Source organism: Ornithorhynchus anatinus, chromosome 11 (genome assembly GCF_004115215.2).
Source record: "Ornithorhynchus anatinus isolate Pmale09 chromosome 11, mOrnAna1.pri.v4, whole genome shotgun sequence".
NCBI classification, from domain to species: domain Eukaryota; kingdom Metazoa; phylum Chordata; class Mammalia; order Monotremata; family Ornithorhynchidae; genus Ornithorhynchus; species Ornithorhynchus anatinus.
This window is the reverse complement of record NC_041738.1, coordinates 2,563,079-2,579,560: the sequence shown is the minus strand read 5'-3', so window position 1 is coordinate 2,579,560 and position 16,482 is coordinate 2,563,079. Positions and strand designations below refer to the sequence as shown.

At 51.5% G+C, this 16,482-nt stretch overlaps 1 protein-coding gene across 3 annotated transcripts in view; it reads right to left on the bottom strand.

Moving 5' to 3' along the window:
- Positions 1-16,482, bottom strand: part of CDON (cell adhesion associated, oncogene regulated) — a 102,921-nt gene that overhangs the window by 44,666 nt on the left and 41,773 nt on the right. For all 3 annotated transcript variants that reach the window (XM_029074890.1, XM_029074889.2, XM_039913410.1), the window contains exons 2-5: positions 7,102-7,230; positions 2,739-3,011; positions 1,696-1,842; positions 1,064-1,207 (exon numbers count right to left, since the gene is read on the bottom strand). In XM_029074890.1, coding sequence (XP_028930723.1) covers positions 1,064-1,207; positions 1,696-1,842; positions 2,739-3,011; positions 7,102-7,177 — 640 coding nt within the window. In that variant the 5' untranslated portion in view covers positions 7,178-7,230. The remainder of the gene's footprint in view (positions 1-1,063; positions 1,208-1,695; positions 1,843-2,738; positions 3,012-7,101; positions 7,231-16,482) is intronic.

The window sequence follows — 16,482 nt, the reverse complement described above, 5'->3', positions numbered from 1 at the left end:
GCTCTCCGCCTCCTGCCAGGCCCTAACCTTCCAGCTTCCAATCCAGGCCCTTCCCCTGCCCGTCCCCGGCTATCTCTCCCCACCCACCACCGGGCCCGGGGTTGTTTCCCTTGACAGCGGTTTCCCTCTCTGCTCTTTCCTCGTCCCCTCCATGCCACTGCCAAGCCCTGCTCTTCCCCCGGGCACCCCAAATTCCTTCAGCAGAAAGCTCGAACCCTCCGCAAGAAGTAATAATAATAATAATGTTGGTATTTGTTAAGCGCTTACTATGTGCAGAGCACTGTTCTAAGCGCTGGGGTAGACGGGGAATCAGGTTGTCCCACGTGGGGCTCACAGTCTTCATCCTCATTTTACAGATGAGGGAACTGAGGCACAGAGAAGTGAAGTGACTTGCCCACAGTCACACAGCTGAAAAGTGGTGGAAACTGTGCCAGAGAGGCAGATTTGCTAGGGCCGGAACAGAAACGGGTCCCAGAAATCAGAAGCGGTCACACTGAGGCTCACGGGATTTGCCTCGCCAGCTGCCCTCTTGTGTCTCAGCCACCAGTGCGGCCCTAACCCAGCTTCTTACCGCGGGCCCTTCGGGTTGAGGAGCCGGTCAGTTGCTCACCAAACCATGCTACGGTTCGGCAATGCCGATTTCACCCGATTTCTTGACGGATGAGGGAGGCGGGGCTGGGAAAGACATCAGCACGGAGGAGAGGTGTGCCTTAACGGAAAGATCATGGCCCTGGGAGCCCGAGAGCTTTGGGTTCTAATCCCGGCTCTGCCAATTGGTTCTTGTGTGACCTTGGGCAAATCACCAAACTTCTCCGGGGCTCAGTCTCCTCAGCTGTAAAATGGGGATTAAATACTTGTTCCCCTTTCTACTTGGACTGTGAGCCCCATGTGAGACAGGCATTGTGTTCAACCTGTCTGTCCCAGCACCTAGAACTGTACTTGACACATAGCAAGTGCTTAACAAATACAATTATAATATAATAATAATAATCCCTGTCCCAGAGGTTCACCAGATTACACAACTTCCTTCTCCGGTCATCCCCAAAGCCTCCCGCACACTCACGGCTGACGACGAGCTTGTGGCCGACGGGCTCAACCTTTAATTCTCGGGTGACCGGGTTATAAGCCGCGCATCTGTAGGCCCCTCTGTCCTCAAGTGAGACATTCAGGATCTGAAGATTTCCAGATGGAAGAACAAGGTAGTCATCTGAGGAAGGAAGGGGAGCGTTAGCAGGCTTCTCAGCTTCATCCGGAACATCACGACCCAAATAAGGACTACCTCAGTTTACCCAGACTGTGAGCCCCATGCAGGACAGGGACAGTGTCCAAACTGATGACCTCGTATCTATTCCAGTGCTTAGAGCAGTGCTTGGCACACAGTAAGCGCTTAATAAATACCATAATAATACCACCTGTGGGCTGGTCGCCCAGTTCAGGTGATTGGCGACAAGCAAGTCACGGGGCGGGGAAGAAATCAAGAGGTTGCCGCAGAACCAGCTGTGCCCTCTGGAGAAGCAAACTTCCTGGGCAAGACCAGACTCACTCTGAGGGCGAGCGAGGCGGGAAAACAGCCCACCAGAAACAGCGGGACCCCATTCTGCGACTTAGCTGCGAGGACCGAGAGCACTGTTAGCTGGGAAGGTACATCGGATGTTTGTTTGGGGCACTTGGCAGACCCCAAACGTTAAGTCTCACCTGTGGAATGTTCCAGCCACTTCCCCCGGACTCTATAGCGCACCTGTGCTGTGGGGTTGCTGTCTGGTACCTGGCAGCCAATAATACTAGTACTCCGCTCTTCCGCTGAAAGCACATTTTTGGTTGACGGGCCAAAATCACCGAGGTCTACAAAAGAGTTTTTCGCACGGTCAAAAAAATGGGGTTTCTCTTTACTGGAGGAGAAGGAAGTGCCATTTTTCCCCATCTGACACCTAGCCCCTATATCGTCCCCTAATCTGAGGCTTCTTGGGAATCTCAAGACGCCCCCATTCTCAAGAATGTCTCAAACTGGCAGGCAAGGCACCGCTTCCCCCTTATCTGATTCTCTATTTTCCTTCAAAGGCCAGTTTTCCCTCCCTAGCCTTTCCTGACTGGAACATCTCTCTATCCTTCGGCGTGAGGGTAGAGGACCTCACTGTTGAAAATAAAAGTAATGGCCCATTTGCATCCGGCCTGAAGAGCGTCCTGGGGTTCCCCAAGCGCTTCCATGGAAGGGCTGGGCTGGGAAAAGGACTCCGGGGAGCCAGAATTCCGAAGACAGGCACCTGAAATTTTTCAGAGGACTTTGAAAGCTCTTAAACATTGGCCCCAGAAATTCTCATTATTTGCCCATTCAATTCCCAAATGTAATAGTAGGAAAGTCGCCAGGGTTCCCCAGATGTATCCTGGGGGGGAAGGGGAGGCCCTTCCGCTGTTCCACTTTTCCATCAAGCAGGTCTGAAAAGAAGCTCCCACTTTCTTCTGCACTTGGATTTGTTGCCCTTATTCACCCCTCCCCTCAGCCCCACAAGACTTCTGTATCCAGTGGTAATTTATGTATTTAAATTACAGTCCGTCTCTCCCTTTAGACCGTAGGCCCGTTGTGGGCGGGGACCGTGTCTACCCACTCTGTTCTACCGTACTCTCTCGAGTGTTCTGCGCGCAATGAGCGCTCAATCGACACGATCGATTCATCGACCGGAACCAAGCCCCAGGCCCCGCCGACGGATAGGAGGGAAGACACGGAACACAGGCCGACTCACATCCGGCGGATACCGTGGCGATCCTGCTCACGAGGGCCCCGGCGCTGGTGTTGGCCAGGCACTGGTAGCGCCCCGCCAGGGACGGGTCGAGAGACAGGATGGTCAGAGAGCCCGGCCGCACCTCCACTCCCTCCGCGCGGCCGTCCAACCTCTCTCCGTTGAACAGCCAGGAGACGTGAGCCGTGGCGGGCTCGGCCAAGCAGCGCAGGGTCACGGAGCCGCCGGGTCTCTGGATGACGGAGTGTGGCTCGGAAGCAAAGTGAGGCGCCGGGTCTGAAAGGAACCCAGAAGAGCGCGTCGGTCGGAGTCGTGCTGGGGCCGAGAGGGCGGAGGAGGTTGGGGAGAGAGACCCAGGCGGACAGGTGGGTGGGTGGGTGTGTTGACGAGGGACGACCTCCGTCGGAGGTCTCTGGGAATGGAGATGAGACCGGGGGCCGAATGCTGTTCTCTCCAAGCTGGGAAAACCAGGACGGCCGGAGGACCGCCCCGGCCTCCGACAGGATGGGGGAAGTGCTTCCAGTTTAAAACAGGGCCCGGTGGTTTCCTTGCATTGCATCGCCCAGACCATGGCTTCAAGGACCTGGGTTCTAATCCCAGCTCCGTCACTTATCTGCTGTGTGGCCTTGGGCAAGTCACTTCACCTCCCTGGGCGTCAGTTACCTCGTCCGTAAAATGGGGATTAAAAATGCGAGCCACGTATGGGACGGGGACTGTCCAACCTGATTACTTTGTATCTACCCCAGCACTTAGAACAGTACCTGGAATATAGTGCTTAAATACCTTAGTAAAATTTAAAAAAAATAGCAGCATCCTTCTGATCCCACTGGAGACCAGAGCGGGATCTCTCTTTACAGTCTCTCTAGACTGGAAGCACCTTGTGGACAGGAAATATGTCTGCCAACTCTGTTCTACCGTACTGCCCCGAGGTCTCGGTACTGTGCTCTGCACACACTAAGGAGTCAAATATCGTCGATCCAAGAAACATGAAGTCATTTTGGAGGTGTGCGCTCGAGCAGAGCAACAGAGGGATCAATCGATCAATCAGTGGCACTTGTTGAGTGCTCACTGTGTGCGAAACACTAAGTGCTTCGGAGAGCACGATATAACAATACGGCAGTCACATTCCCTACCCACATCTACAGTTCTATTAAATTCTAGCTGGGAGACAATTGCTAATAATAATTGTGGTATTTAAGCAAGTAGAATGCATCTAGTGCTTTAGTACGGGGGTAACTGAGGCACAGAGAAGTTACACCACTTGCCCAGGGTCACACAGCAGGCCTGGCGGAGCCAGGATTAGAACCCAGGTCCTCCAACTCCCAGGTCTGTGCTCCTTCCACTAGGCCGCACTGCTCCTCTAAATTATCGTTCATCATTCAGGTTAAGAGAAAAACCACTTTCGACAAGGAAACTGGAGGACCAGAAGTTTGTTCCAGGCTAGTTTGTAATTACAAAGGCTCCACAGATAATCCAAAACCAAACATGAAAGCAACGTATGAGCCTTTATTTAAAAGATGGTTGAAGCAATAGTGCCAAAACAATTACTCTGCACTCCATATGTGTTTTTATAAAATAGTTTCATCTATTGCTTCTGTTGCAGCAGTAACACAGAGGTGGAAAGGCTTTTTTTTTAATGGCATTTTTAAGTGCTTACTATGTGGTGGACACTACAGAAAGTGTTGGGGTTGCTATAAACTAATCAGATTGGACACGGTCCCTGGCCCTCATGGGGCTCACAATCTTTGTCCTCATTTTGTAAATGAGGTAACTGAGGCACAGAGAAGCAAAGCGACTTGCCCAAGGTCACAAAGCAGACAAGTGGCAGAGTCAGGATTAGAACCCAGGTCCCGGGACTCCCAGATCCGTGCTCTTTCCACTAGGCCATGCTGCTTCTAAGGAAGATGCAGTGGTCAGAAGGGATGAAAAATCAATTCATATGATTGTCAAAAACACAATATATTAAAAGGAAAATCCAAAAACTAAGAGAAGATGGAAGCTGAACGAATAAACAGGGCAACTAATAAAAAAGGGACGTTTCGGGCTTCTGCTGGCGAGGACGACGTTTCATTTAACACCTATAGCGATTCATTTTCCTCGCCACATATCACACGCATGCTCATTAATGTTTGCCCGTGTGCAATACATTGTACTAAGCCCTGGAAAGAAGTAAAATAAATACAGGCGACGTGATCCCTGTGCACGAGGATATTGCAGTCTACCAGGAGTGATTTACAGCTACGAAGAAGTGCTGAAATAGTAGAGTTGGTGCATCAGAATGCACAGAAAGTTCTGAGTTGAGAGGAGGGAGGAGGTCCCGGGGCGAGAAGAAAAAGTGAACGGGGGGAAAGCCTCCCGGAGGAAGGGTTCCGACGACGGGGAGAGTGGTGGTCCGGCCGATTTGAAAGGGGAGGGAGCTCCAGGCAGGAGGAAGAGCGTCAGCAAGGAGTGAGAGGCTGGAGGTTTGGGGAGGGTGTGCACATATTTGTACGCACACCCAGTGCTCCCCTCAATGTTTGAACCGAACCCTATTACCGTTGCTATTTGTAACCCCTGACCTCTCCAGAAACCAGCACTCCCTACTCGACCCACATGTGAATTCAAATTTGGGGGCCCAGTGCGAGGACGATCAGTTTTCTGGGAGAAGGGGGAGGAGTGGAGAGGGGGAGTGACACGGAAGCTCATTAGGGGACCGTTTTCATTGCGGATGCAGCACCTCAGGGATTAAGAGAAGCAGCGCGGCTCAGTGGAAAGAGCCCGGGCTTGGGAGTCGGAGGCCACGGGTTCAAATCCTGGCTCTGCCACTTTTTGGCTGTGTGTCTGTGGGCAAGTCACTTCACTTCTCTGGGCCTCAGTTCCCTCATGTGCAAAATGGGGATGAAGACTGTGAGCCTCACGTGGGACAACCTGATTACCGTGTATCCACCCCAGCGCTTAGAACAGTGCTCGGCACATAGTAAGCGCTTAACAGATACCAACATTATTATTATTAGAGGCTCCTGTTTCCAAGGGGACTCCCACTTCCCCAACTCTGGCAGCTTGTGGCATATTTCCCGGTCTGGCCCAGCACCCAGGCTTCCATTCATTCATTCAATAGTATTTATTGAGCGCTTTCTATGTGCAGAGCACTGTACTAAGTGCTTGGAATGGATAATTCGGCAACAGATAGAGACAATCCCTGCCCACTGACGGACCTGCAGAGGAGTCTCCCCTGCTGGATAAACAGGGGCCCCCGGGCCGAACCGTTCCGCTGTCTCCCGGAGAAGCGACTTACTAATATCCTGGGAAACTTTGGCTCCGGACATTCCTCTCCTCGCCAGGCCCCAGAGCGGTCTTTCCCAGGGGACGGTGGGGTTCGTTTTACCACCCGGGCCCCTCCGCGCCCCGCGGCCGGCATCGCGCCCTGATCCCGGACCAGCTGTCCCGCATCCGGGGGCCTCGACATCAACTACTCATGTGCCCTCCTCGGCAGCACGGCAGCTGCTCTGCCCTCGTCCGACTGGAGCCCGGTTGTTGAGTGAAGCACTCGAACCGCCCGAGTTGCTGAAGTCTTAGCTGCGGGGGCGACGTAAGCACCGGGATACGTGTCTTCATAATAGAAATAAAAGCGGCATTTATTTAGTGACGATGGTAAGCCCTTACCATGCAGCATGAGCTGCGATAAAGCACTGAGGTAGATACAAGCAAATCAGGTTGGGCCCGGTCCCTTTCCTACATGCGCTCACGATCTGAATCTCCATTTTACAGATGAGGTCGCTGAGGTCCAGAGAAGTGAAATGACTTGCCCAAAGTCAACCAGCAGACAAGCGGCAGAGCCGGCATTAGAACCCGGATCCTCTGGGTCCCAGGCTCGGGCCCTTTTCCAAGTGCTTCACGCCGTCTCCCAAGGGCTTCCTGTGTGCGAAGCGCTTTCCCGACACGGGGGGGGACACATAAGATGGTCGGGTCGGGCCCGGGCCCTGTCCCACCTGAGGCTCACACTAGGCTCAACCTCTACTCCGGGGTCATCTTCAACGTAGGGTCTCCCCTGCATCCGTCCACCGAGCTGCTGCCGGGAAGCCGAAGTGTTTTTCCAGCCACCGAAAGGGAGAGGAAAAATCGAAGACCAAGGGGGGGATCTGTCCGCTGCCAAAATTCACGGAGATCCCCGAGAAAGCCAAGAGAACGGGTCCTCTTTCATTTGGGAGGAAGAAACCAAAACCCACAGCCCTTTCGTGCGCGACAGCGACGTGGCCTGAAGGGCTGAGCGGCCCCATCCTGGCGGGGCGGACCCCGCGGTCCACGGGGAAAGAGCGGACCGGGCGGCCCCACGGCCCGCGCTCGGCGACTGACCCAAAGCAGGCCCCGCTCGCTCCTGCCGCCTTACCTGAATTGACCGGAGAACCCAGGACCGTCAGGGTGACGTACAGCAGTTTCTCCAACAAGCTGGAAACCGGATGCATAGCGCCAGATGACGGAAGCTGGACGGACAGACCTCCGGGGCAGAAAGGGCACGCTGAAACGGACAGAAGAAAAAGAAGCTTCATTTAGTCCCTTTGGCTTTGACTGGCCTGGGGAGGCAGGCTGATCCCTTCTCTATTTCTGGAGCTCTGGGGAGCGCCCAGATCAACTTGGGGGACAGATCTGCCCCACAGAGGTCCTAAGAGACCGCCTGAGTTTATAGATGAGCTATACGGGCGCTTCCAGACGGCGAGTGGGCCATTTAGTTGCAGGAAGGCCTATCTCTCCCCACCTTCAAAGCCTTATTCAAATCCCAGCTCTTCCAGGAGGGCTTTCCCGACCGAGCCCACATTTCCTCTACTCCCTCTCCCTTCTGAGTGGCCTAGGCACTTAGATCGGTTCCCTTTAAGCACTTGATATTTACCCCATCCTCGGCCCCACGGCGTTCATGTATTGTACTCTCCCAAGTACGGCGCTCTGCACATAGTAAGCGCTTGATAAATACGATTGATTGCCGTAATTTGGATATTTATATTAATATCCGTCTCCTCCTCTAGACTGGAAGCTCCCTGTGGGCTGGAAATGTGTCTACCAACTCTGCCGGACTGTACTCATCCAAGCACTTAATAAGTGCTCACCAAAATCCATCAACTGACTGATTTACAGAATGAGGAGTATCTGGCCTAGTTTGGTGGAAAGAGTCCAGGGCTAGAAAGTTAGGAGACCTGCCCTGTACTAAACGCTTAGAAAACACCAAGCAAGCAAGTGACACATTCCCTGCCCGCAAGGAGCTTAGAGTCTAGTGGGGGGGAAGGGGACATAAAATGATTTCCAAACAGAATAATCACAATAACCGATAGACAACTGAATAACATATATACAAAAAGGGCTTCTGAGGAGTATCAGAAGAACAGAAGATGGTTGATGGGCTTATATGACTTGGGATGCTGGGAATCAATCGGGGAAGCCACGTAGGCAAAGGTCTGAAGGCGGGAGAGGGAGAACCGAATGAACCTGGCTGGAACTAAGGGACAAAGCCGAGAAGCAGCGTGGCCCACTGGATAGAGCACGGGCCTGGGAGCCGGAAGGACCTGGGTTCTAATCCCGGATCCACCACGTGTCTGTCGGGTGACCTCGGCCGAATCACTTCACTTCTCTGGGCTTCAGTTCCCTCATCTGTACAGGGGGGATTAAAAATGTGAGCCCTGTGTGAAACAAGACTGTGTCCAATCTGATTAATTTGTAGTAATCAACGCTCGGTACAGTGCCTGGCACATAGTAATGGTTTACCGATCACCAGAAAATTTTAAAAAAGAAAAAAGCGGGGGGTTAGAGGAGGCTGGGAGGATAGGCAGACACAGGCACTTTAAGGCCACCGTCAAGCACTCGTACTTGGCCTGGTGAGTGATGAGGCGATCCAGGGAGAGCTGGGAGGTCCAGAGTCACGGGCCTGAAGGAGTGAGCCCAGAAAAAGATCCGAGCTGGCTGTGCCAAAAATTTTAGCGTGGGGAAAGGGCTGGGGGCTGGGAGACCAGGCAAAAGCGTTACAGTCCTCTGGGCTCGAAAGGACCAGGGCGTGGAAAAGTCGTCAAGGATGTTAGGGAGGGTGGAGTTTTCCACTGTGGAGACAAACGCGGGGAGCGTGGGCAACAGGAGTGGAGCTGACGTTTTTGTTCATCCAGGGGGCCCGACGGATTCAAAATCCCAGGGTGGCGGGTGGTTGGCCGTGATGGGGGGTTGGAGGGCGATGGGAGATGGGAGAAGGGAGTCTGGAGGTGGAGATCTGGGTGACTGGCAGCCGTGGAGACAGAGGTTGGGGGCGGCGCGGGGATGGGCCCCTGAAGACGAGGTTCTCCATATGGCCCGGCAGGAGTTTTGGCAACGAGGGACGGGATAAACGAGAAAGGAGGAGATCGGTCCAGGACTCTGGCCTCCTTCCTGAAAGTATTTTGTATTTCTGTAGCTCCACCATTCGCTTCTCGGTACTTGTTTTAGAAGTCCTAGGCCTTAAGTGGAGAGCTACTCTGAGTGACTGTAGGACTAAGTGCTGTATTTGAAAGATTCATTCTACCAGTGCTTAGGGGAGGGGATCTGAACCCAAATGCACAGGTGATGCAGACGGGAAGGATGGTGGGGGGGGGGGGGGGGGGGAAGGGACGCGTTAGTCAGGGAAGCCTTCCTGGAGAAGCCAAATTGTACATTCCAAGTGCTTAGTACAGTGCTCTGCCCATAGTAAGCGCTCAATAAATACTATTGAATGAGTGAATGAATGAAAGACGGGATTTTAGTAGGGCTTTGAAGATGGGGTCAGTGGTGGACTGTCGGATATGAAGGGGGAGGCCGTTGCAGGCAGGAGGGAGGATATTAGCAACGGGTGGACGGCGAGAGAGATGAGATAGAGGCCCAGTAAGTAGGATGATGAAGTAGGCATTTCGGAGCCCAAAGCATGCAAACAATCCGCTCTCCCACTCAAACTACGATGACTAAAGGTTACGTTCTGAGAATCTCATGAAAGCACACCAAGAGTTATGAATCGGCCCTTTTTTGAAAATCACGGGCGGGGGGAGGGGGGAAGTAAATTCAACATAATATTCCAGAACCAAAGACGTATTCTGCAGCCATCCCCAATCAACCAACCTCGACTGAGGTTCCCAAAAGGCCTGTGAGAGGCTAGCCCAGATGATTCTTTCCGGTGCCGGGGTCTCGAGCTGCCTCTCCAGAATTCGGTTTTCTGACCTCTTTGGAAGGGAGGAGAAGAGGATATTTTTGGTAACACTCAGTGGGCAGAAGAGGCCAGCTGTGCGAAAAGTGCTTTGGTTTATTTGAATTCTCGCTTGGTTCAAGGGCAAAGAGCGCCCCACCACTAGCAAGCATTCAGGGCAAAGTAAACATTCGAAGAACTTGTTAACAGGAGACACTTTCCTCAAAGAGTCGCGGGGAGGGGGGATGGTTTCTTCCTTTTCCAAATCTCTCCTCAACTATTTATTTGTAAAAAGCAATGAAATGTACATTCGGGGTCAACTTTAACCTCAACCCATGAGCTACCGAGTTAAGCCACAGCTGTCCTCCAAACCAACTTCCAGCCTTCCCGGGAATCTCCTTTACCACCTTTTTATTTTTTCTCTCTGTTTACCCTGCTCTTTCACTGCACGTTACCCACGTTACCCGAGAAGCGGCGTGGCCTAGTGGAAAGAGCACGGACCCGGGAGTCAGAGGACACGGATTCTAATCCTCCCACCGTCTGCTGGGTGACTTTGGGCAAGTTGCTTCACTACTCTGCCTCCGTTATCGCGTCTGTAAAATGGGAGTTAAGACTGGGGGTCCCGTGTGGGACAGGGACTCTGTTCAACCTGATCATTTTGTATCTACCCCGGCACTTAGCACAGTGCCTGATTCACAGGAAGCGCTTAACAAATACCATGCAAAACAACAACCGAAAAACAAGTCAGTTTTCCAACAGAGGAGCCAACAGAGAACTTCTGGATTTTGTAAATGTAGGTTCCTACAGGGCCAGGAATTATGTTGGACATGCAGGAGGAAGAGGCTTTTTATTAATTGTTTATTGAGAGTCCATAATGTGCAAAATTCTGCGCTAGACCCTTAGTGAATATTTTATGAAAATAGTATAGAGAAAAATAACATGGAAATAGTCCAACTTCAAGAACGGAACTTTCCCTCCCCAGGAACAATACAGCTTTATCTTTCCTGGGAATTGGGTAGGGGAGCCTAACTTTTTTTTAAAAAATCACTTACATTTCCAAGGGAAAGCAATCTTGGGTTTTAAAAACACCCTGATTGCGTTAACTGAGCACATGTGACTTGAAGTCAGAGCTCAGAATTGTGCCAAGGCAGGGAAAGAGGACTCAGAGTTGGCCTGAAAAGCAAAATGTGGGGCGACATGAAGCAGCCAAGAAAAGGGACTTGGATCAGATGGGACGAAAGAGATGGAGAAAAAGAGTGAAAGGGACCGAGAGAAACAGAAAGAGACAGAGAGACACAGAGAGACAGACACAGAGATAGACAAATAGAGAGGTGAGAATGTGTGGTGATGAGCAAACTGACATTATTTTCCCCGCAAATTATCTGTGGGCTGCAGCCAGCCTTAAATGGTTCTGGCAGCTGCAACAGGATCTATTAAATGGGGAGTTGTCATGCCAGCGCAGTGAAAAAGCTGGGAGAGATTATTTTGAGGGATAATAAGAGTCACGCACAAAGGGACAGAGGTGCCAAGTTAGAGCCCTACAAGGGGTCGAAAGAAATCTTCAGCTCTGCCCAACCCGGCCCAGATTGAGCCCTGGGACTCTGCGAACTATTCTGCCCCAACACTCCAGACTCGAGGAACGGTGAAGAAATTACTTCTAGGGACAGGGAGGAGGAACGGTGAGAAGAGGGTGGCAGCGTGGTCTAGCTGAAAAAGCACGGATCTTGGCGTCGAGAGCCCTAAACTCTATTCCCAGCTTTGCCCCTGACCTCCGGTGTGGCCTTGTGACCGCTTAATCTCCCTGTTTGCTCATCTGTAAAATGGGGATAAGATACCTGCTCTTCCCTCCCCTCTCACAGTGGGTCACGGACTGAGCCCAGTCTAATTATCCTGCATCTAGCCCATGTAACAAGGGCCTAATAAGCAACACAGTTAAAATTAAAAATAAAAAAAAGAAACAGACCAACATGAGTGAAACTGGGGGGCCTCGGACCTCTTGCCTTGATAAAAGGAAGGACGAGAATTGAAACATCCAGAGAAAGACTAGCAAGGCTAGATAAGTAGTTGAACAGTTTGAGTTCCCGAAGACAGAAGGAACCAATTTGCAGTTTTTATTTTGCAGTTTTTATAGATGAGTCAAGGTTTCTTTTTGAAATATCTGCTGATAGTTGCGATTAATGTGGGTACTGGATCTGGGGGTCTAATTAAAAAGTTCTTTTTTTTCTTTCAGGCCACTCATGTGTTGGAACAAAGTTTTTGTGTGTACATACGGATGTAAGCTAGTCACCGGCAGGGATCGTGTCTGCTAATTCCGTTGTATGGTACTCTCCCAAGTGCTCGGTCCAGTGCTCTGCACATGGTAAACGCTCAATAAATACCACCGATGGATTGATATGAGTGAGAGTGGGATAGCTGTGCTTTGGTTCAAACATGATGCTGGTAAGACTGCATCCACGGAGTGTGCCCGAGAGAGACCCACTCCCTCTAGACTGAGCCCAGCCAGAAAGGATAAAAAAGCGAGTCTGCATCCACACTCCACGCACAGGGTTTTCCTCGGCTGGGAATGGCCAGCCATGTGCCAAAGTTTCCACCTCTAGGTCCCAAGAGGCCAAGCGATAATCGCACAGGCCCAGCCTCCCTCTGGCTGAGATGAGAACCCGGCCAAGAGGGGAACCGGGGGGCTCGGCGAAAGGCGGGGCTGAAAATCTTTGGCCAGACCCGGCCCCGAGCGGGGACCCCCCCCCACCCTTTTACCCAGAGTCTTGGCTGAAGTTGGTGGAGGAGAGGAGGAGGTACTTTCTATCAATGTGTGCTTTCCATTTTCGGCAAAGGGATGCAAAGAGTTCATGACTGGACATTTGTTCTAAAAATAATTCTAAAATAATTCTTTAGAATGTTCAAAAAGTCACTGGAGCATCATGGAAAAATTTAAGGGTAACTGATTCAAAACAGCCGCTCTTGTAGCGCTTCTTCCTAACTTTAGTGCTCCGTTTCTACCCCCCGAAAAAGCGGTCCCCAAACCGTCAACCCAGTTGGGAATTTGGGGAGGGGTGACCGGGAAGGGAGAAGGTAAGATTCCTCAATAACCATGGTCCCGGGGCCTGGAACTAGACTAGAGAAACAGGATATATGTTGGTATTTGTTAAGCGCTTACTATGTGCCGAGCACTGTTCTAAGCGCTAGGGTAGACATAGGGGAATCAGGTTGTCCCACGTGGGGCTCACAGTCTTGATCCCCATTTTACAGATGAGGGAACTGAGGCACAGAGAAGTTAAGTGACTTGCCCACAGTCACACAGCCAACAAGTGGCAGAGCTGGGATTCGAACTCATGAGCCCTGACTCCAAAGCCCATGCTCTTTCCACTGAGCCATGCTGCTTCTCCAGGATGGCCCAATGGGTAGAGCACGTGCCTGGAAGTAGGAAGGACGCGGGTTCTAAACCCAGCTCTGCCACTGGTCTGCTGGGTGCCCTCGGGCAAGTCACTTAACTTCTCTGTGCGTCAGTTACCTCAGCTGCAAAATGGGGATTAAGACCGTGAGTCCAATGTGAGGAAAGGGACTGCGTTCACCCCAGTGCTTAGTACAGTGCCTGGCACATAGTAAACGCTTAACCAATGCCACAGTTATTATTATTAGGAGCTGTGGGGAGCTTTAGGGAGGGGTTTGGGGAGGGCAGCTCCCCATCTTTGCCTACTAGGCTGTGTTGGCTCTCCTCCCTACTCCCCTCCTCTCTCCCTCCACCCTCACTGTCCTATTGGCTTCACTGAGCTCCTTCTGCCTGCTGAACACCCTCCCCATCAACGGAGGTCTTGGGCTTCCTTTTGGTAACAAAAGGCCCGACCACCTCCACGGTGTTGAAAAAAAAAGCCGCGTCTCTACTGTTCTATCCACCAAATCACAAGCCCTCCTCAATCTGGTATGGCTCACCGTCTCCCCAGAGTCAGGCCCAGAGTGGGGGCCCGGAGGGCCCAGCCTTGAACTTCCCATCTAAGCTGAGGGAGATCCCAGCCTGGACAACCTCCATCCTACCCCCGGAATGTGGCTGAGGATGCTTGCTGATCTGATTGAGGAGGTCCGAGTTTGGGAAATGGATTTGAGTCTTCCTCTCCAAAAGGAAGAATGGGAAGGAGTGGCTGCCTTGCCATCCTTTCACCCAATCCTAACGCAAAGGTCCAGGATGCGATTTCCCAGCTTCGCCGGGGAGGACCAAAAAGCCCCCGGCCTAACTGAGAGCCACAGCCAACAAACGCCAATTCCTGGCCCTGAAAAAGCTTTCTGCTTTCACTCCATCACCTCGACCTCTCCTACTTCACCTCACTGTTCTCCTACCACAACCCTGCCCTCACGCTTGGCTCCTCTAATGCCAACCTACTCACCGTACCTCAATCTCAGCTATCTCCCCGCCGGCCTCTCGCCCACGTTCTGCCTCTGGCCTGGAACCCCCTTCCTCTTCATATCTGACAGACAATCACTCTCCCCGCCTTCAAAGCCTTATTGAAGGCACGTCTCCTCCAAGAGACCTTCCCTGACTAAACCCTCATTTCCCCTTCTCCCACTCCCTTCTGCACACTTGGATTTGTTCCCTCCCTCAGCCCCAGAACACTTAAGTACATACCTAAAATTTATATTAACGTCTGTCTCTCCCTCTAGACTGTGAGCTCTTTGTGGGCAAGGAAACTGTCTACCGACTCTTTATATTGTTACACTGTACTCTCCCAAGTACTTAGTAAAGTATCTGCACACAGTAACTACTCAATAAATATGATTGACTGATTGATAGTCAAGAGTCCCGATGATTTCAATTACTTGGGAAACATCTCCCGTCCCATTACCGCAGCTGCTGTTTAACAGGGTCATTTGACCGCTTCCCAAAGGGCTCAGGTCAGAGCGGACCTTTTCCTTGGCCATTTTCCTTCCCTTTTGGGCCCTCTGAGGCCCAGGCGACTATCATCACTTAAATTAACCCCTAATTAATCAACTGTGGCGTTTATTAAGAACCTATTATGTGCCCCAGCACAAGATACTCAGGTCCCACATGGGGCTCGCAGTCTAAATAGGAGGGAGAACGGATATCGAATCCCCATTCTGCCGATGAGGGAACTGAGGCACAGAGAAGGCAAGAGACTTGCCCAAGGTCCCACAGCAGGTAGTTGGCCGAGCTGGAATTAGAACTCGGGTCCTCTGACTCCCAGGCCCGGGCCCTTTTCACTAGGTCCCGCTGCTCCCCGGGACGTCCTGCTGGAACAGAAGGCTTTGCACGCTGGTGTTTCAATCTCCTAAGTTCAGAGGTGACTCTCCCCCAGCCACGTCCGCTGCGGCTCCGGGGTTGAAATCGGAAGGGAAATATTTCCCCGAAGTTTACTTAACTTCATGTTGCTCAGGTTATGAACCAAGTGCTTTTATAACCCCTTTTCACCATGCTGTCAGAAAAGCCCCTTGGGGAAAGCCTTTGCCGGCATTTCCCGACTTGATCCCTTCGCTTCTCTGAGGGCTATCAGGGATGGTCGTTCTGGGTTCCCTCCCAAACCCTTTCACTTTCTTTCCGGATTAGGGGGATAACTCTGATTAATTTATGTACACGGACTTGGCTTCTGAGGCCGTATAGTCTTTCAGAAGCAGGAAATTCTTTTGCTGAGTTAATTTCCTTATGAAGAACCCATACGCCTTAGATAGCCTGGATCCAAGCCGGTCAGCTGCCTCGGATAAGGAGGTGAGCTCGCCTCGGGTCCCAGCGGACACTCGCTTTGTGACGTAGGCCGCCGCAAAATATGAGCGGTCCGTTCTGAGCCCCCAAATCAGACGATTTCTGGGGTAGCCAACGCAAAAAAAATCGACCCACAGATGCAGAAGAGGCGACTGAATTTCTGTACCTGATTATTATTATTATTCTATTTGTTAAGCGCTTACCATACATCAAGCCCTGTTCTAAGTGCTAGGGTAGATTCAATCAGGTTGGACACAACACCTGCCGCACAGGGGGCTCACGGTCGAAGTCGGAGGGAGAAAAGGTACTGAATATCCACTTCACAGAGGAAGAAACTGAGGTCCAGAAAAATTAAGTGACTTGGCCAAGGTCACACAGCAGACAAGTGGCAAGCTCTCCCCAATCCAACAGTAGGACTAGGTTCCATTGTTCTGTGGGCATCTTGCCACGTGCTGCCTTGGTATTCTTTTGGACAGAAATTACAGCCATTGGGAATGCTAGATCATAACATTCCTTTTATCAATCAATCGATGGTATTTACTGAACACTTACTGTGTGCAGTGCTTGGGACACTATAATACAACAGAATTAGCGGACACATTCCCTGCCCATAACTTTCATTTGTCAATCCATGAAACCTGCTAATCATACCTTGATCTAGATGCCATTTTCCTGGGAGGTTATTTGTTTTTTTCCCCCTTCTGAATAAATTCAATTACTTAGCTGTTGAGCTAAGCATCGCCTGGGGGCCCAGGGTTCTTCCCAAAACTTTCTGTCCCTTCCCCTGACAGCACCCAGAGAGGTGACCATGATGAAGAACACAAGGCAATATTCAGAGATAGAAAAGTAGCAGTTCCAAAGCTCCAGCTGGTGCCTGGAATGGGGGTACCGGGAAGAGAGTG